General features: G+C 48.4%; 2 protein-coding genes across 3 annotated transcripts in view; one reads left to right on the forward strand and one right to left on the reverse strand.

Moving 5' to 3' along the window:
* Positions 1 to 3,897, reverse strand: part of ORC6 (origin recognition complex subunit 6) — a 12,070-nt gene extending 8,173 nt beyond the window's left edge. For both annotated transcript variants that reach the window (XM_015409427.1, XM_015409428.1), the window contains exons 1-2: positions 3,766 to 3,897; positions 699 to 828 (exon numbers count right to left, since the gene is read on the reverse strand). In XM_015409427.1, coding sequence (XP_015264913.1) covers positions 699 to 828; positions 3,766 to 3,830 — 195 coding nt within the window. In that variant the 5' untranslated portion in view covers positions 3,831 to 3,897. The remainder of the gene's footprint in view (positions 1 to 698; positions 829 to 3,765) is intronic.
* A 414-nt stretch (positions 3,898 to 4,311) lies between these two features.
* Positions 4,312 to 20,174, forward strand: LOC107108879 (vacuolar protein sorting-associated protein 35-like; the record flags this gene model as incomplete). The annotated part of the gene is made up of 6 exons (XM_015409416.1): positions 4,312 to 4,383; positions 7,671 to 7,769; positions 9,516 to 9,612; positions 14,066 to 14,189; positions 17,065 to 17,262; positions 19,961 to 20,174. Coding segments are annotated over exons 1-6 (735 nt in total), but the record flags the coding sequence as incomplete, so codon positions are not given.
* Positions 20,175 to 20,942: the final 768 nt, after the last annotated feature.

Genomic DNA, 20,942 nt, shown 5'->3' on the forward strand with positions numbered 1-20,942 from the left:
ATAAATTTAATAATTTTATAAATTAATGTTTAATTATTGCATGTTTACAGTGGCTCAAGTGGTTAAGACGCTGAACTGCAGGCTGTGAAAGGTCAGTAGTTCAGCAGTTCAAGACCCGGGTGCTGCATGACGGAGTGAGCTCCCGTCTCTAGTTCCAGCTCCTGCCAACCTAGCAGTTCGAAAGCAAGAAATTGCAAGTAGATAGATAGGTACCACTTCGGTGGGAAGGTAACAGCGTTCCGTGCGCCTTGGTGTTTAGTCATGCCGGCCACATGACCATAGAAATGTCTTTGGACAGCGCTGGCTCTTCGGCTTGGAAACGGAGATGAGCACCGCAACCCCAGAGTCGGATTCGACTGGTTTTCGAGCAAGGGAACCTTTACCTATGTCTTTTAATTATTGCATGTTTACTTAATGTTGTACACCGTCCTGAGCCCTTCGGGGGAGGGGGGTTTATAAATAAATCAAATAAATAAATAACAGAATGCACCCCATCACTTGATAAAGCCGTCTGCCTTGATGGAACGCTCTCCTCATGTTAAAGGGCTTCTAGTGACCATGGAGAAGCCAAGAAAACTTGCACAGTTCTGGGAAAGGTGCCTGATTTAGCAACGGTCTCAAAGGCTTCTGTCTCCACGCAGAAGCAGATTAAATTGGACTTTAGACAGGATAGAAGATCATTTAAAGGAAAAGCTCACCTTGTCCACGGGGTGTTTCATGAAGCTCGCGGCTAAGTCTAGGCAGATCACGGTGTTGCTGGTGGCTGTCATCTGGACCAGCAAGGTGGCGCATTTCACTTGAGAGAGCCGCAGGTATTCCTCGGCTTTCCTGCCAACGCACAAGGAGGAGAGGTTATCAGTCAACAACAGTTGCTTCCCCGGACAGATTAGAGGATTAAAATCACAATCTGCCTGCCTGCACATTATGTGCGTTAGGTACCAGTGTCGTAATCGGAGAAAACACAGAGCAAAACCCACAAAGCTTTTATGAAGATTCCTCGGCTGGATGATGATGAGTAACTCTTACCCAGAAGAATGCGCATGTCCCAGACATGGGTCTGACATTTTATCCCCACAACAGAAGAGATCATGCTATAAACCTGCATTTATCTAAAATGTCTATAATTTTTACCCTGGCAGGAATTTGAGAAACAGAAAACTCCCACAAAGGGTTACACTGGTCACTGACCATAATAAAAAATATCTATCAATCTATCAATCAATCAATCACAAAGGGAGTTCTGTAGCCAGAGCCTTTGAGCATTTTTTTTTTTTTTGGCTGTCAAGCAGTGCTCCCGCTAAACTATGGAGTCTTGTGAGCAAAAATTCTACTTTGCGAGCTCCTCCTGGCATTAAAGTTGTGAGCCAGCGATTTGGCGACTGCATCACTCAGTTTGCTCTGGAGCCCTCCTTCCTGAGCGAAGACAAAAATGTGTGAGCCGGAGGCTCAAAAACTGTGAGCTGGCTCACACTCACTCAGCTTAGAGGGAACACTGGTGCAAAGTACACAAACGGAGCCCAACCAAGCGACAGAAGGGAGGAGCGCGTCCTTCCTGGGAGCGCCTCTCTCTGCCCCTGCTTTCCCACCCCCTCTTATGGGAGGCAGACAGACAGTCTCCAAGGGCGGGCCCAGAGCGTGGCCTCCCTGGCCTGGCCGCCTCCATTTGGCCCCCGGGTGCTCTGTAGCCAGAGAGAGGCCCGCCCCCCTCGCAGGAAAAGCCTCCTTTTCCTCCCCCTCCTCCTCTGGAGGGCGCAAAAGGAGCCCCAGGGGGAGGTGAGGGGGGACAGAAAAGGGGGCTCCCGGGAGACCGTGGGGCAGAAAGGCCAAGTACAAACAAAACTACAAATGGGGATAAGGTAGTCACTGATAACCATGTTCCAAACAGACCTGGCATATGCAGCTAAGAGAATGCACTTCGAATGATCTACCAATACATTTTCATCCCACCCTCCCTCCCTCCAGAGACCTGAGAGTAGTTCTAGCCTCACAACAAGGCAGGAATGAGCAGTCCAAGGTCATTCAGCCACATATATGGCCCACCGGGATTGCAGCATGGCCAATGCTCCGTCTAAACTCCGGAGTCCCGTGAGCAAAAATTCTACTTTGTGAGCCACTGGCATTCAAGTTGTGAGCGAGCAATTTGGCCACTGCATAAATCAGTTTGCTCTGGAGCCATCCTTCCTGAGCTAAGGACAAAAATGTGTGAGGTGGAGGCTAAAAAACTGTGAGCTAGCTCACACCAACTCAGCTTAGAAGGAACACTGAGCATGACCCCAATATTACTACAATTACTCTGGCCACTGATCTGTTCCCAAGCCCAATTCAAGGTGTGCAATTTTAGCACACATGCCGCATCAATGGAATGTTAATTCATTAAAGCCCTTGGTGGCTTAGGACTGGGATACACACAGGGACATCTTGTCCCACACAGTCCTGTCTGGGAATGAAGATCACAGGGAGGGAGGGCCTTTTCAGTGGGAGCCCCACCATAACGGAACAAGCTGCCCAGGGAGCGGCCCCCTGCCCCCTTCCTTTGGATCTGCAGGGAGCAGCTGAAGACAGTTTTATTTAGGGCTGCATTTGGTTAGGTGTAGCAGCAGTCCTGAGAAGAAAGTTTAAAATCTGGTTTTCTGTTTTTCACATATTCTATTGCTTGCAAACGGCCTCAAGTTCCATGAGGAAGAAAGGCACCTAATAAATGCTTTAAATAAATCAATGTGGATCTCCCAGACCTGGGTCTGACATTTTATCCTCACAACAGCCCTGCGACATAGGTGAGGCCAAAACAGCATCCAGGCCACGGTTACTCTAAACCAGGGGTGGCCAAACTTGCTTAATGTAAGAGCCACATAGAATAAACGTCATATGTTTGAGAGCCACAAGACATGAAGGGATGTACTAGGCCCAGAAAGCCTAATGGAAAATCCACTCCGCATTTTTATTGCAACTCTACTTGTACCCTAATGTTTTCCAATGGAGCCCATGCAAGTCAATTGGCATTCCAATGGGTTTTCCAGCGTCTCCCATTGTTTCCAATGGGCAATCCCGTCCTTCCTTTTAGTACATCCCGACATGAGCAAATATTACACACACATTTGCTTTTTATTAACAAATAAAAATAAAAGGCAAATTTGCTTTTTATTAACAGTAGACTGTGTGAAAGAGCCACCATGTGGCTCCGAAGCTGCAGTTTGGCCACCCCTGCTCTAAACCTATAGCCATGATAAATGCTCCCTCTAAGCTGTGGAGTCTTGTGAGCAAAACATTCTTCTTTGTGAGCTACTTGGATGAAGGTTATGAGCGAGCGATTTGGCTACTGCATAAACTAGTTTGCCCTGGAGCCATCCTTCCCGAGCGAAGACAAAAATGCGTGAGCTGGAGGCTAAAAAACTGTGACCTAGCTCACACTAACTCAGCTCAGAGGGAACCCTGGCCGTGATTCCGCTCCGGAAATCGCAGGCGTGGGCCGCGACGACGGCCACCAGGTCTTTTACATCTCCATAAAACGAATCCCTTGCAGAGAGGCGGCTCAAGGGTTACGAGGCCGTGATGGCTTGACGGAACCTCCATGTGCAGGAACAGTCTACCTCCGAGAAAACAATTGTTGGGGAGTCTCCGAGTGGCAAGCAGGGAAAACGTCTGCTTCCCTGCCCTGCTGATGGGATTTCCTCCTCGGGCAGCCACATGTCAGCGGACTTCTGCTTTGAGCCCGCAAACTTATTATGTAACTCCATTTTTTTTTTTAAATGCCGCCTCGCTCCCTACCTGATAACTCCGGGCGTGGCGACGCCCATCCTGGCGGCCAGGCGCTGGATCATCGCGCGCTCCATGGAGGCCTCCTCCTCCTCCGGACCGCTTCAAAGCCGGAGCCGCGACGGCAAACTGAGCCGGTTCCCGCGCGCGGGGGCCGCATAGGACGTCGCGAACGCTCACTGGTTACAACCCGGCCGCAAGCCACGCCCTCTTCGAACGCCGGCCCCTCTGGCCGCGCCCCCTTTCCGAACGCTCAGACACTCCCCCCCCGCACCTTCCCCGTTCTAGAACGCGACGCCCATTCATGGGCCAGGAGGTGGCGAGGAAAAGGAGGGGCTGCCTGCGTAAGCAGAGGGGGGAGGGGAGGAGGAGGAGGAGGAAGCAGAAGTCGAAGCGAGGCTTTGCTTCCCCTCCCATTGGCCTGATGGAGTGTCTGTCTCTGCCCCCACGGGTCCAATCGAGGCTCATGACGGCAGCGGGCCAATGAGCAAGGAGTGGGGGGAAAGGAGGAGGCGGGCGTTCGAGGAGGGGGTGTCACATGATAGTGGGGGGAGGGCTGAGAAGGAGTCCGTCAAAGGAAGAGGCAGTGGGGATTGCTGCAGGTATTGCAGGGCGCGACGGGCCATCATGGTGAGTGAAGGCGGGGAGGCGGAGGCGTGGGGGGTGTCCTTTTTTTTGGGGGGGGGAGAGGATCTTATTCTCTAAGGAGGGACTGGGGTTTATGGGAGCTTCTGGAGGAGCCCTGCTTAAGGGGGGGGGGGGAGGCTTGGGGCCTTGCTGTCGCTTGTGGAGGATTTGTATCCTGCCTTTCTAGTGTCACAACAGCCCTGTGAGGCAGGCTGGGTTGAGAGAGTGTGGTGAGCTTTTGTAGTTACCAGCGGGGATTCGAACTCAGATCTCCCTGATAACTAGTCTAGCACTCTTAACCGCTGGCTGTCTTTTGCATGGTGGTGTAGAGGGTAAGGTTCCAGAAACTGTAGCTGAGTACTATAATTCTTTTATTGGGACTGAACAATATGTCCCAATACAATGCAGGCTTTTGAGACACTCAGAATATTGGACTGGGGGGACAAAGTGTTCTGGGATAACTTGAAAGCGTGTGTGTGGCATTTTAGAATATTTTGGTTGGCTTTAGTTAGAAGAGGTTACGTTGCTAGGATGTTTTGAATTTTTCCAGGGACCTATCCTGTTCTGTACATTTGTTGTTGAAAGGCTACTATCCTTGGGCTAATGTGTAATGGCAGTGGTGGGATTTGTTCATGAGTAGATTCAGATTCAGACACCTTTAATGACATACTGGTATATAAGAAATACATTTGAGAATGTCTCACTGTCAAATCACATTCCTATGCATTATGGTTACAGGGCATTAAATCTTATTGTCTGTAGGGGCTTACTTCAGAGTAAACAGGTATAGGTCACTAAGTCCAGCAGAAATTACCGTAGGTTGACTCCTGTAAGATTTCTTTTTAATCTGCTTCTGTCACAAATATTGGCTTGCAGTTGTTACTGAAGGAGCCCTCCATTCAAAAGACGGAAGAAAGGATCTGAATTAAACAGTCATCTCCCAGAGTTCAGGAAACTCTTTCATATGGGCATCAGTACATCCCCAATACCTTGTGGTGTATTTTTGAGATAAATATTAATTTGGTATAAGCTATTTGGGAAGCCATTATTGGCTGCAAACTATAATAGATCAGTAACGGAATATTTACGTATGTAAATATTTTATTTACACCCTGCCTTTCTTCCTGGTGGGCAGACCAAGCATCTTTACAGTTCTCCTCCATTTTATCCTACAACAGCCCTGTGAGGCAGGCTAGGCTGAGAGGACGTGATGGGTCCGAGGTTACCCGACAAGCTTCCATGGTGGAATGGAACACTCGTATGTGGGTCTTCCAGACCCTAGTTTGGCACTTTGATCATTACACTGGTTCTGTCCCATTAACACAAAACTGAGTGTCTTCTATATTTCGTGGATGTAAAGCCAGTTCCTGATACTGGACCGCCCTTCTGGTGTGACTAGGAAGTGGAGTTTGGAGTCCATCTTGGGGAGACCCTTAATTCCCTGGAGTCCGTAGGAAAGGGGAGGATCAGGGTTCACTTCTGCTTGAATGGTGGTCCAGGGTACATGCGTGAGTCTTTGCCTGTGTGACTGGCTATTTATTCCTATGTATGTTGCCTGTGAGGGCATTGCTGTGAAGAGGGGGATACCGATCCTGTACCCTGAACGGTCCCTTGCTGATCAGGATCCCATAGAGGCGGCTGTACACGCTCTCTTGGCATACACTCAAAGCATTGGAATGACCAGCGTTTTGCCAATAGGTAATATTGAGGATAGAGGCCATGGATATTTTGGCTGGGACTGCCCAGAATTATATTTTCTGAAATCCTAAGAACTTGCCATGCTGGGTCAGGGGTGGGGTGCTCACTGAAATGGATGTGGTCAGCACCCCCTCCCCCCAAATTGCTTGTCCCCGGTATGTGAACAGTCGCTCTCAGTGTGACTGTTACATTCTGGAATTCCATGCCTGGGAGACACATGCAGGTTAGAAGAAGAGATTGGATTTATACCCTGCCCTTCACTACCTGAAGGAGTCTCAGAGAGGTTTACAAACTCATTTCCCTTCCCCTCCCCGCAACAGACATCCTGTGGGGTAGGTGTGGCTGACAGAGCTCTTTCGAGAAGAGTTCTGAAAGAACTTGTAACTGACCTAGGGTCACATCAGCAGCTGCATGTGGAGGAGTGAGGAATCAAACCTGGTTCTCCCAGTTTAGAGTCCGCGCTCCTAACCACTACACCAAACTGGATCGCTTAGCCAGTTTGATGTCCGGTTTTAAGGTACAGTTTTCCATGCCTGCTCAGAAATGGTGCACTCTGAACGTGTGACTGTTGTGCTAAACCTGGGTCTGGCGTAGCTATAGTGCAGAAGTATGTATGGCGCAAGTCTTTGCAGTCTCTTCTTGCAAGGAAGCCTAAGGAGTATTTGCCTATGTGTAAAATTACACTGTTAATGTTCTGCATCTCTTTCCTGTAAACTGTTTGTTTCCAGGAATAAACCACCACAAGAGTCAAATTTGTGGGATATAGAACTTGAAAACAGCTTCGGTTGTAATTCTGGCATATGGTTATGTTGTTGCCGCACATGCCACCGCTGCACAGTTTTCACTGCTTCTAACTTACAGGCTGCTTCTGTGAGCACCAGTTGGCTCTTGGCAGCTTTCCCACCTGGTCCTACTTGCTTTACTTTGGCCTCCAGCTTCTGACCCATGTGGCTTTTATTGAGTCTCGCAGTCCTGCGGCATTGCCCTTTTGGTGGTCAGAAACAGCTAGTAGTAGAATTCAATGTTCTTCAGCTTTTACTCTTGAGGAGAGGGGATTGCTGCCAGTTATTTTAATGGTGGGGGGTGATAATTGGTGTGAGGCGTGGCAAAGCACTCTGTTGCCATTGGGGAAGGCTGTGACTCAGTTGCAGAGTATCTGCTTGGCGTACAGAAGGTCCCGGATTCAAGCTCTAGGTAAATGAGTCCGGGAGTAGGGGAGGTGAAAGATCTCTTCCTGAAACCCTGAAGAGCAGCTGCCAGTCAGGGTAGACAGTACTGAACTTGATAGACCAAGGTCTGACTCAGTAGAAGGCAGCTCCGGGTGTTCATATTTTAACCGTTCCTACATCACACCTCAAAAGGGAGAAGGAACGCAGGCCTTGGCTTATGCTGGCCGAACCGGAGGTATGTTTGAAGAAAGCTTAAAAATCCTTCCCAGATATCATTTGACAGCCTCTGGAGTAGATGGGTGCCGCTGTTGGTTCATGCTTGTGTAACTTTGGCTCTGCTGTTGGATTCCTCTCTTGGGGAGGGTAGAGTGTGAGGTTCTGTGCGCGAGGTCAAGTCTTCCTTATTTTCCCTTCTTTCTGCAGCCGACCACACAGCAGTCCCCGCAAGATGAGCAGGAGAAGCTTCTGGACGAAGCCATTCAGGCCGTCAAAGTCCAGTCTTTCCAAATGAAACGATGCTTGGTAAGAACTCTGGGCCTGTGCTTTTGTCCTCCTGTGTTGGCAAAGAGGAGTGGAGTTTTGTTCTGGAACTTTTCCGGCCCATTGGGATGCACCCTGCCAGTTTGCCCGGGTCTGGTTTGAACCTGGTCCTAGTTCTGCTCCTGGCACTTTAAGAGGTAGGAGCCAGGAAGGCTTTCTGTCTGTCATGCTGGCTTTATTTTGTGACGGTTCTAACCCACCTTTCCTGATCAAGTCCAAGATGGCTTTTCTACATGGGTACTAGGGGGTTGCACGGTACAAAATGGTTCACAAAGTGGCTTGGGTAATAAATCAGGGGCTGCCTGTTGTTGTAAGTAGCTTTCAGCTATGTTAGTTTGAGCATCATTAGCATGTTAATGCTTTGTTTTGGTTCCGATGTCAGATTTTTGGTTGGTTCCAGATTTCTGCAACCCAGATCCTATTGCACTGTTTATCGGATGTCCCATCCAATGGTCCCTCTAAGCTGTGGGGTCTTGTGAGCAAAAATTCTACTTTGTGATCTACTGGCATTAAAGTTGTGAGCAAGCGATTTGGCTCCTGCATCAATTAGTTTGCTCTGTAGCCGACCTTCCTGAGCTAAGGCAAAAATGTGTGAGCCAGAGGCTAAAAAAACTGTGAGCTAGCTCACACTAACTTAGCTTAGAGGGAACACTGGTCCCATCCTGTTAATTGTTTTGGCTCACTCTGCATTATTCGCCTGGAGTCCCAGTGAAAAAGGGGGACTATAAGTAATGTAAATAAAACAATAGTCCACTAAGAATACTGGAATACAGAAAAATATAAAACAGTGTGCCAAGCTTCAGTTGTTGCTCTGCCTTACGACAGAACAACAGATTTTGAGTCCAGTGGCGCCCTTAAGGCCAACAAAGGTACGAGCTTCTGTGTGCACGTGCACTTTTCCAAATCTATTGGAATGGAAGGTAACGATTCAAACTTATAGACAGGCTGAGCAGTAAATTAGCCTGTAACATGATGAAGGTGTTTTAAGGTACGCAAAGACAAAACTTTAAGCTATAACCTTAGCTTGTTATTTAGTTTTGTCTTTGCATATTTTAAAACATCTTCATCACTTTCCATGCTAATTTGCTGTTCAGCCTGTCTATAAGTTTGAACCGTTACCGTCCGTTCCGGTGTATGTGAAAAAGTGGTCAAGCACACGGAAGCTCATACCGTGAATAACCGTTTGTTGGTCTTAAAGGTGCCGCCGGCCTCCAAATGTGTTCTACTGCTTCAGACCAACATGGCTGCCTACCTGGATCATATGACAGAAAAGTTTTCTTAGCCCTCCTAAAACCGAACAATGTAGAACTCTTTAGGGCTGCGTACATCCTTGTCTACGTAGAGCGTTTGGCTGTTGGGAATACTTAAATGTTGAAGTACTTCGGGGTTGACTGCTAGTGTTTGACCAGATTACCAACCTCGTTTTTATGTCTTGTGTTAAACCGTGTGCATTTTACTGCTGTAAGCTGCCCCTCGATGCCTCTTTGAAACGGTGCCTTGGGTGCTTTATTAAATCAAACGGCGTGGCCTGCAAGAAGGGTTGACGAAGAGGCCATTTGGAAAAAGTGAAACAGAACCTCCAAGAGACACTCTACAGGGTCTGCTCGAAAGCTGCCAACAGAATTTGAAAGCTGCTCGAAAGCTGCCAACAGAATTCTGTGTCTGCCGGGCGGTGGTTGTGGGAAAGGAAACAATAGGTGATCTTTATTCTTTTATGTCATTTTGTAGGATAAAAGCAAGTTAATGGATGCTCTGAAACATGCCTCGAACATGCTGGGTGAGTTACGGACCTCCTTGCTGTCTCCAAAGAGCTACTACGAACTCTGTATCCTCTGGAAGCTGGTGGGTGCATGGGGGGGAGGCATTGGGGGGGATGCGCGGGGGAGTGACATTTAGTTTTACTTATTTTAAAATATCTTTTGGCCACCTTTCCACCTGATCAGAGTCCACAAGGCGGCAGACATAAAAGCCTCAAGACATTTCAACCATTAAAAACACAGTTAAGGTAATTCAGTTAAAAGCACATTAAATAATAAATAAGTCATTAGACAAGAATAGATAATTAAGAAACAATTACATGATTATAACTAAAAAATTAAAAGAACATTAAACAAATACTTCAATGAAAATCACATAAGCCAACTCTAGGAGGAGAGCCAGCTACGGTTAAATTGGGGGGGTGCCAATTTAAACAAGTCCTCCCCTGTTGGTGAAGGACCCAGAGGGAGACAGATTGGCGTAACGGTTAGGAGCGCGGACTCTAATCTGGGAGAGCCGGGTTTGATTTCCCACTCCTCCACATGTAGCGGCTGGCAGTGTTCCCTCTAAGCTGAGTTAGTGTGAGCTAGCTGACAGTTTTTTTCCCTCTAGCTCACACATTTTCGTCTTAGCCCAGGAAGGATGGCTCCAGAGCAAACTAATATGTGCAGCAGTCAAATCGCTCACTCACAACTTTAATGCCCATAACTCACAAAGTAGAATTTTTGCTCACAAGACTCCACAGCTTAGAGGGAACATTGGCGGCTGGTGTGACCTTGGGTCAGTCACAAGTTCTCTCAGGGCTGTTCTCTCACTAGCAGTTCTCTCAGAGCTCTCTCAGCCCCATCTACCTCACAGGGTATCTGTTGTGGGGAGGGGAAAGGAGATTGTAAGCCACTCTGACTCCAAGTGAAGGGTAGGGTATCAATCCAATCTCATCTTCTCCTCCTTAGGGAGGGAGTTCCAAAGTTTCGCTGCCACCACTGAGCAGGTCCTTTCTAGCTTCAGATGGTGGGGGCAACCGAAGCAGGGCCTCTGTAGAAGATTTCAGGGTACAGGTAGATATGGGAGTAGGGGATCCTTAAGGTGTGTTGGTCCCAGGCCGCACAGGGCTTTAAAGGGCTTTGACGTTATTACCGTGGCTGCGTCTAAAAAAACCGCATCGCTGACCCGTGATCAAGTAAAAACGTGAATGATCCTGGCTTTTTGCTGAGCGCAATTGTGCTCCTCCCCCTAGTCTTTCTCACAAGGAGAATTGCGAATTCTCTGGGTGAGAAGGGAGCGCCGAGGGGCACGCCTGAGTCCAGCCACAAGCCGGAGTCATGCATGGGTTCACATAGCTGCAGTTCATAGAGAGGTCTGGATGCTGCCTAGGAAGACCCAGTAAGCTGTCCCTAGTGTTACCTTGGGGCTCTTTAGCTTGGAGAAACGACGGCTCAGGGGTGACATGATTGACGTTTATAAGATTATGCATGGGATAGAGCAGGTAGAGAAAGAGGTACTTTCCCCCCTTTCTCACAATACAAGAACTCGTGGGCACTCCATGAAATTGCGGAGCAGTCGGGTTAGAACAGATAAAAGGAAGTACTTCTTCACCCAAAGAGTGATTCACACATGGAATTCACTGCCACAGGAGGTAATGGCAGCTACAAGCATGGACGGCTTCAAGAGGGAATTAGATAACCACTGATGGACCTCTGCTCCATATGTTTATCTGCCACGGGGTATAGATAGGAACTCTCAGTCTGGGGCAAGTGATGCACTGTATTCTTGTTGCTTGTGGGGGGGGCAACAGTGGGAGGGCTTCTAGTGTCCTGGCCCCACTGCTGGACCTCCTGATGGCACCTGGTATTTTTGGCCACTGTGTGACAAGAGTGTTGGACTGGATGGGCCATTGGCTTGATCCAACCTTGGCTTCTCTTATGTTCTTTTGGGATGCGGGGTGTGGAATCCATTCTGCAGAATGGCAGGTGGAAGGGGAACTTTGGAGGGAGTTGTTTCTGTACAGTTTCCATACAGTTCCGCAGGGCCTGCAAGATGGAGCTCTTCCTGGCCAGTTTGGTGTTGTGGTTAAGTGTGCGGACTCTAATCTGGGAGAACCGGGTTTGAGTCCCCACTCCTCCACTTGCACCTGCTGATGTGACCTTGGGTCAGTCACAAGCTCTGGCACAGCTGTCCTTGAAAAAGAGTAGTTTGTGTCAGAGTTCTCTGAGCCCCACCCACCTCACAGGGTGTCTGTTGTGGGGAGGGGAAGGGAAAGGAGTTTGTAAGCCGCTCTGAGACTCCAAGTGAAGGGCGGGGTATAAATCCAATCTCTTCTTCTTCTTCCACCGTGCCTTCAGTCAAGGAGCTGCATCAAACGCCTGAAAAGTGAGCCCTGTGTCCTGGCCTCACCACCTACAGCCGGTGCCCGCCGCATAAATAAACTGGCCAAGATGAGCTGGCTTGAAAATACCGTCACAACTGTTATTGCCGCCTTAAGTAATACTATTACTATGAGATCTACCGTTCTAGCACTTCATTAGAGCTGCTGGTCTAGCACTTTACGATAATTTGATAATTGGACTGTTTGTGATTGTTTTAGGACCTGTTTAATAATATTTCTGTCTTGAATTTTTATGTGAGCCGCCCTGAGCCTGCTTTGGCAGGGAGGGCGGGGTATAAATCGAATAAATAAATAAAATACGTCGAGAAAGGGAAACCCGCTGGGCCTGCTGCCAAGGTGGATCCTGCAAGCCCACATTTTATCTTCCACAGCTCTCGAGTTTCAAAACAGCACCATGGCTTCGTCATTGTTAGCACTGATGACGAGGGTTTGAGATGATTCCCACAGAGTACCTTTAGCAGCGATGCCGCCAGTGAGTGACTCAATACGCCTGTGTTCAGACTGGTCCAAAAATGTTGAAGGCCTAGCGCCCCCTCCCCCCTTGTACTCATCAGGCAACAAATCATGGCATTCGATCAGAAGATCCTTCCATTCCAACCCCTTGGTCTGTAAGTTCTTATGTTTTGCTTGCAAACCTTGTAGTGTGGTAAACCTTTGCTCGAAAGCCAGTCGAATCCGACTCTAGGGCACGGTGCTCATCTCCGTTTCAAAGCCGAAGAGCCAGCACTGTCCGAATACATTTCTGTGGTCATGTGGCTGGCATGACTACTAGACACTCTTCAACTAATAAGGCAGTTTCTTTAAAAGCATTATGACTGTGTGGTTGGGTCCAAAGTTTGGTTTCCCCTAACAGAAGGCACATTTATCAGCAGAACAGAACTTTTCTCCCTTTCTCATTCTGATCTGAGCTGGCCCAAATGCAGCCCTCACGGGACAGCGGACTTCATGGGTCAGTTGATGCCGTGGGAGTTGATGGCAGCTACAACCATAGAAAGCTTCAAGAGGGGATTGGATAAGCATATGGAGCAGAGGTCCATCAGGGGCTATTAGCCACAAGGTATAGATGGAACACTCTGTCTGGGGCAGTGATGCTCTGACTTCTTGGTGCTTGGGGGGCAACAGTGGGAGGGAGTCTGGTGTTCTGGCCCTGCTGGTGGACCTCCTGATGGCTTCTGGTTTTTGGCCACTGTGTGACACAATGTTGGACTGGATGGGCCATGGGCCTGATCCAACATGGCTTCTCTTATGTCCTTATGAAAGCTGAAGGCAGGTGGGTGCAACACAAACTATTTTTCTTCTCTCCCCTCATTCGTTTAACCCTTACCTCTCAGCAGGGGGATGATGGTACAGATTTTAGCAGTGGGGAGGATTGGTTTGGGGCAAGAAGCAACTGCTGTGTTGCCATTGGAAAAGGCCATGACTTAGTGGTAGAGCTGCGGTGGCTCAAGTGGTTAAGACGCTGAACTGCAGGCTGTGGAAGGTCGGTAGTTCAGCAGTTCAAGACCCGGATGCCGCATGACGGAGTGAGCTCCCGTCTCTAGTTCCAGCTCCTGCCAACCTAGCAGTTCGAAAGCAAGAAATTGCAAGTAGATAAATAGGTACCACTTCAGTGGGAAGGTCACAGCGTTCCGTGCGCCTTGGTGTTTAGTCATGCCGGCCACATGACCACGGAAACGTCTTCGGACAGCGCTGGCTCTTCGGCTTTGAAACGGAGTTGAGCACTGCAACCCTAGAGTCGGATTTGACTGGCTTTCGAGCAAGGGAACCTTTACCTTTACTTTTTATCCACTTGGCCTACAGGAGGTCCCAGGTTCAATCCCCTGGTAAATGAGTCTGGGAGTAGAGGACGTGAAAGGCCTCTATCTGAAACCCCGAAGAGCTGCTCACCAGCTGGGGTAGACAATACTGGACTTCGGGCCCAATGACAGTCTGTCCCGTTACCCCTATGCCTGTAGACTCAAGCTTCTCCCAGCGTTCTCTGAAATATGAGGTCTTTTGCCTATGTGTTCGCGTCACCTGTTTTGGATTCTCTGGTCTTCTGGGAACTTTCTAATCCCTCCTGGCATGGCTGGGCGATGATCATGCCCCTGGGGGTTTCTCTAGGCACGTGTTAACCCTTAACTGGAAGGAACAGACATGGCTATCTCCGACGAGCTCCACTACATGGAGGTGTATCTGACGGAAGAGTTCGCCAAGGGGCGGAAAGTGGCGGACCTCTATGAGCTGGTGCAGTACGCTGGGAACATCATCCCGCGCCTGTGAGTAAAGCACGGCGGCTAAGCTTTGGCTCTGCAGCCATTGGTGGCGGTTGGGAGAAAGTGGGTTCGTTTTCGCGATGCTTCCTGTTTCCCCCTTGAGAATCTTCATAGGGGAAATGTGTGCTGTTGCTGAACTAACAGTGCAGCCCTATGCACTGCTTCAGTCTAAGCCTGTCGTTACTGGTATCGTACGATTAAAGAAGATCACTTAAGAACCTCCTACTTGTCAGACATTGCAGTCCACAGTTTAAGAGCAGCATTTACCGCTCGCTTTCATTCCGTGCTGCTTGGAAGGTATACCGACAAACCACCGGAACGATGTGTATGCATGTGTGCTACCGCAGTGGAAGAGCTATTTCATTGTATAATGGTTTGTCCTCTATATTCCGACCTAAGAAGCAGATTCCTGTCTGGGATTTTAAGCCAATTTTGCAACTTGCCTGACAATGAAAAGTTGGTCTTTCTCTTGTTGGATATGTTTCCCCTGGGTACTCATAAGGTAGCGGTCTTTGCGCTGGGAGCCAGAAAATTTAGATCCAAGGTTGTTTCTAGTATTGTCTGGCATAGAGCTAGAAAACTGGTCACATAGCTTGTATGATTTTAAAACTTTGTTTTATTCGTGGAAATGTTATATAGTCTTATTCTGAAGGCTTTGTCTTAGAATAGTATGTTTGAATCTTAAACCTATAGAGCGCATTTATATTTCACGTTGTTACGGCCAACGGCCATGTACCATAAACCTACTACTGCCGTTGTTACTCTGCTCAGGAGGGTTGAACTTCTTAAAGGGGGTGTGTAACCCCCACCTCACCCTGGGTCGGGGATTGCCTCCGCCCAGGGACATCCCATCTGTTATCAGTGTTGTCGAAGAGGAGTCTACACCCCAAGGAATGTGGGGGGTGTCCTTCTATTGCTTTGCTCAGTTCCAATCACCAGTTCCCGAGGTTAATAGTAATTCTACAGCCGAGTGCAGTGGTGGCGAACCTATGGCACGGGTGCCAGAGGTGGCACTCAGAGCCCACTCTGCGGGCACGTGTGCCATTGCCCCAGCCAGGCCCAAACAATCATTAAAGTGTCGAATTCTCTGCCAAATAATTTTAAGTAAATGAAAGCATTTGGGATTGCTTTCCTTACTTTGTTTGGATCCTCTTAAGTTAATGTATGAGTTGTTTTTTCTAAAGTAAAACCTCAGTATTCGGGTTAAATTGCCGTGTTGGCACTTTGCGCTAAATAAGTGGGTTTTGGGTCGCAGTTTGGGCACTCGGTCTCTAAAAGGTTCGCCATCACTGGCCTAGCAGGTTTCTTCCTTAGCACTCCCATCTCCTTCCACCCAGGTTCTGGGTCTGCTTTCCCAGCTTGGGTCCTTTCCCAGGTCCTGGAAATGCCTATCTCCAGCACTCTTCTTGCCGGGGTAATATCAGAGGCAGTTAAGCCTCCCAGGCCTGGGACGGAGGGATACTTGCATCTCTGCAGATCATAGAGAGCTCCGGCCTGGCCAGCTGCTCTCGTTCCCTGCTAGTAGCTGGTCCCAGTTGTCTGCGTCCCCCTGTCCCTGAAGGAGAAGAGTTGGATTTATACCGTACCCTTCACTCAGAGTCTCAAGAGTGGCTCACAATCTCCTTTCCCTTCCTCTCCCCACAACAGACACCCTGTGAGGTAGGTGGGGCTGAGAGAGCTCCGAGACCCCACAACAGACACCCTGTGAGGTAGGTGAGGCTGCGAGAGCTCCGAGAGAACTGCCCTTGAGAGAACAGCTCTGAGAGAACTTGTGACTGGCCGAAGGTCACCCAGCTGGCTGCATGTGAAGGAGTGGGGAAGCAAACCCAGTGCTTCAGATTAGAGTCCACTGCTCTTAACCACTACGCTACAGCTGCCCTTCAGACCCACAGGGCGTCTCCTTCTACTCAATGGAGATGTTGCCTGGCATGGTTTGTCCAGAGCCCCTGTTTCTCTCCCTTCTTCTCCAGGACTGGGGTGCCCAGGGATGTGATGGGGGCTTTTTGTGCAGTTGGCTAGTTTGTACAGGACATTTGTTTCTGTTTGTTTCTGTTGATTTTGTGAGTTTTGTGTTTTGTTTTTTTAATTATTTTTTTGCAATTGGCTTTGCATTTGTATGAGGAAAAGCACAATAGGATGACTCAAATATACTAGTCCTCTTTATGCTTGTAGCCTGTGTCGCAAAGGGACTGAGAAGCTATTTATAAATGCAAAAGTCTAGCTTGTCTCTGGACTTTAAACAGTCGTGGCTGATAGGTCAATGGAGCCTAGTTGCCAGTTTGGTGTAGTGGTTAAGTGTGCAGACTGGGAGAACCAGGTTTGATTCCCCACATCTCCACTTGCAGCTGCTGGATGACCTTGGGCAAGCCATAGTTCTGTCAGAGCTGTCCTTGAAAGAACAGTTCTGGAAAGAGCTCTCTCAGCCCCACCTACCTCACAGGGTGTCTGTGGTGGGGAGGGGAAGGGAAGGGAGTTTGTAAGCCGCTCTGAGACTCCGGGTGAAGGGCGGGGTATAAATCCAATTCTTCTTCTTCTCCATGCTCAGAGGCAGTGTATCTCTGACTGGTTGCCACTGAGGCAGCTATAATGCGAAGCTTCGATCTCTCAGGCCCTCCTTTAAGCCTTTTAGAGGTGTCCAGGGTTAGCCACTGTGGGGCTGAAACAGCACGGCTGCTCTTCCGGAAGCCTATATAGTTCACTATTAAAGAATCCCAGACCTAGCAACTGGAGGATGCCAGGTATGGAAAGAAGGGTGCTCAGAAGACTCTGGGAGGGATTCTCTTGTGTGACTTCACTACTAAACATTGTGGCACGTACTTTCCTGCTCTTAACGGGATGTTCTCTTTTTAAAAGTTGCTTCCTCTTTTTCTCTTTCCAGCTATTTACTGATAACAGTTGGGGTCGTCTACGTGAAGTCTTTCCCTCAGTCCAGGAAGGACATTTTAAAAGACTTGGTGGAAATGTGTCGCGGGGTCCAACATCCGCTGCGGGGCCTCTTTCTCCGCAACTACCTGCTTCAGTGCACACGGAATATCTTGCCTGATGACGGGGAGCAGCCAGAGTATGAGAGCCAAGGGTTTGTTCTTTTCTTTTTTAAAAAAATCCTTCCTCCAAAGCGTTCAGCTCCTTGTTCTCCCATTTTCACCCTCACAACGACCCTGTGAGGTAGGCTAGGCCGAGAAGAAGGGTGACGGATCCAGGGTCGCCCAAGTTGCTTCCGTGGCTGTGTGGGGATTCGAACCCAGACCCTTGTCCCTCTGGCTGTGTGTGAAACTTTTTTGCAAATGAACTTGTTGGGGAAAGGGGCACGGAAGCAGGAAAACGGGGAAAGAGAGCTAGATCAGAGAGTGCTCGCCCTTCCTTGCCCTGAGCTGGATGGCCCAGGCTAGCCTGATCTCAGCAGATCTTGGAAGCTAAGCAGGGTCACCCCCGGTCAGTACTTGGATGGGAGACCACCGAAGAAGTCCAGGGTCGCTATGCAGAGGCAAGCAACAGCATACCACCTCTGAACATCTGTTGCCTTGAAAACCCTATGTCAGGGGTGTCAATCATGCGGCCCGGGGGGCGGATGAGGCCCTTGGAGGGCTGTCTTTTGCTGCTTCTTCCAATTCTTCTTCTGCTGCTGCATCATTGTAGGTTTGCAGCTTACAGATACACACCTGAACAGCACACTCAAGATTGCACCAGCACAGACATTTCGATGTAATAATTCAGAGCAAGAGGTGTCAGTTATCAGACACTATTAAACAAAATATTGCAAGTGCGCTGATGTTTTAAGCATGTTTTTTATTTTAAGTTTTTTAAAAAAACCCTTTGTGTTTGTGTCCTTTATAAAGTTTATATCTCCGCTACCTGGCATTACATTTTATGGCACACACGGCCCGGCCCAACAAGGTCTCCTTTATGTCAGATCCGGCCCTCATAACAAATGAGTTCGACACCCCTGCCATATGGGGTTGCCATAAATCACTAACATATGAGAACATAAAAGAAGCCAATGTTGGATCAGGCCAGTGGCCCATCCAGTCCAACACTCTGTGTCACACAGTGGCCAAAAATACCAGGTGCCATCAGGATGGGAGACCACCAAAAGAAGTCCAGGAATGATAGGCAGGCAATGGCAAACCACCTCTGTGCGTCTCTTGCCTTGGAAACCCCACAAGGGGGTCGCCATGAGTCAGCAGCGACTTGATGACTCCTTCCTCCACCACATCGGCAGCCCTTCCCGTCTCCCTCCATGGCAGGAAACAGCTTTGTGTTTTCTTCCCAGGGAGTGGAAGAATCAAGAGTTGCACGCTTGGGTTCATCGCTGGCCCTGTGTTTGTCTGTCTGTGCCTTTTAAAGCGACCTTTTTCCCCCCTGGAAATTTTTATTTTCCATATCAAACATAAACGAGCATAATACATACACATAAAATGAGGGTTACATGGAGTGTTTCCTCTAAGCTGAGTTGGTGTGAGCTAGCTCACTGTTTTTTAGCCTCCAGCTCACAGATTTTTGTCTTAGCACAGGAAGGGATGGCTCCAGAGCAAACTAATTTATGCAGCAGCCAAATCGCTCGCTCACAACTTTCATGCCAGTAGCTCACAAAATAGAATTTTTGCTCACTAGACTCCACGGCTTAGAGGGAACATTGGTTACATGTCAATGTTCCCTCTAAGCTGTGGAGTCTTGTGAGCAAAAATTCTACTTGGTGAGCGACTGGCATTAAAGTCGTGAGCGAGCGGTTTGACTACTTGCAATAAATTATTTTGCTCTGGAGCTGTCCTTCCTGAGCCAAGACAAAAATGTGCGAACCAGAGGCTAAAAAACTGTGAGCTAGCTCACCCTAACTCAGCTTAGAGGGAACACTGGTGCACATCTATATTATCAAGTTGTCACCTCCTGCAATGTTTACTGCAATTATTATCACCAAATAGTTTTGCATAAATATTTTGCACATTAATAAGAAAACGGAATCTATGTTTTCTCCTAAAATGATCGTGTATCTATATTGTTCATTTCTGATAGTCTTCCAACCATTTATAAAATCTTGATCATGTATTATAAAATCTTCCTTCTTGTCCTCTCAAAGTTAAAGTCAATTTGTCCATCTCAGCTGTTTCAAGAGTTGGATATACCACTTCTTCTTTAGAAGGTAGCTCGCTTTTCCTCCAATATTTAGCCTATAAAATTCGTGCAGTAGTTACTACATGAATAATGAGATAAAAATCTTGTTTTTTTACAATTTTCTGGCACTCAATAAACATAGTTCAGGAGTAAATGGTACAGTAGATTCTAACATTTTTTTTGTAAGATTTTATGGATCCAAGCCACCTTTTGATCAAAAAGCCAGTTTACAGTTCGTTTTTGTTGTTTTGCTGTCAAGTTGTAGCCGACTTACGGTGATCCCGTAGGGTTTTCAAGGCCATAATCCACAGCCCCGCCATCTTGTTCTCGTGTCCTTTTGTCCAGTTTGGTGTAGTGGTTAAGTGTGCAGACTCTAATCTGGGAGAACCAGGTTTGATTCCCCACTCCTCCACTTGCACCTGGCTGGATGACCTTGGGCAAGCCGTAATTCTGATAAGAGCTGCTCTTGAAAAAAAGAGCAGTTTCTGTCAAGAGCTCTCTCAGCCCCGCCTACCTTGCAGGGTGTCTGTTGTGGGGAGGGGAAGGGAAAGGCGTTTGTAAGCCGCTCTGAGACTCCTCTGGGTAGTGAAGGGCGGGGTATAAATCCAATCTCCTTTTCTTCTATATGGGTAAGAAACTACTGCTTTTATTCTCTTGACCCGCAGTGAAGAAACCACCGGGGACATCAGCGACTCCATGGACTTCGTGCTGCTAAACTTTGCGGAGATGAACAAGCTTTGGGTGCGAATGCAGCACCAAGGGCACAGCCGGGACCGGGAGAAGAGGGAACGGGAGAGACAGGAGCTAAGGATCCTGGTGGGAACCAATCTGGTCCGTCTCAGCCAGCTGGAGGGAGTCAACGTGGAAAGATACAAGCAGGTGAGAAGGGAGCCCCCTCCCCCCCCCCCGGCATCTTGGTACCTTTCTAATGGCTGGCTTTGCTTTAATATTAAGTACCTGTGGCTCAGAGGTTAAGATGGAGTGCTGCAGACCGGAAGGTCTGTAGCTCAGCAGTTCGAGACCCGAGTGCCGCGTGACGGAGTGAGCTCCCATCTGGTCCCAGCTCCTGCCAACCTAGCAGTTCGAAAGCAAGAAATTGCAAGTAGATAAATAGGCACCGCTTTGGTGGTAAGGTAGCAGCGTTCCATGTGCGTTGGTGTTTAATCCTGCCGGCCACATGACCGCGGAGAAGGCTTGTAACTACTGTGGAAAACAAGTAAAATGGGATTTGGCTTTCAGAACTGTTGGGTTAGGAGCTCATGGGTTCGGTATTCTGATAAAGACTTGTGAAGTCAGCTTGCATCTTTGACGGGGTAGCCAAGCAGTGACCAGTTTCTGGTGCATTCAGTGGGGAAGACAACTTCAGCGTTTAAAAGAGGGGACGCTCCTTAGAGGCCCTTGAGCTGTGGGAGGAGCCTGGTTTTCTGCATATGAAGTTATCTTATATGAATCAGACCTTTGGTCCATCCTCAGACTGGCAGCAGCTCTCCTCGGTCTGAGGCAGAGGCCTTTCACATCACCTACTGCCAGATCTTTTAACTGGACATGTGGGGGATTGAACCTGGGACCTTCTGCATGTCAACTCAAGCAGATGCTCTACCACTGAGCCATGGCCCTTCTAATGGCGTCAGGAGTGAAATGACAGAC

The sequence above is a fragment of the Gekko japonicus genome, unplaced genomic scaffold (genome assembly GCF_001447785.1).
Source record: "Gekko japonicus isolate JY-2015 unplaced genomic scaffold, Gekko_japonicus_V1.1 scaffold794, whole genome shotgun sequence".
Taxonomy (NCBI): Eukaryota; Metazoa; Chordata; class Lepidosauria; order Squamata; family Gekkonidae; genus Gekko; species Gekko japonicus.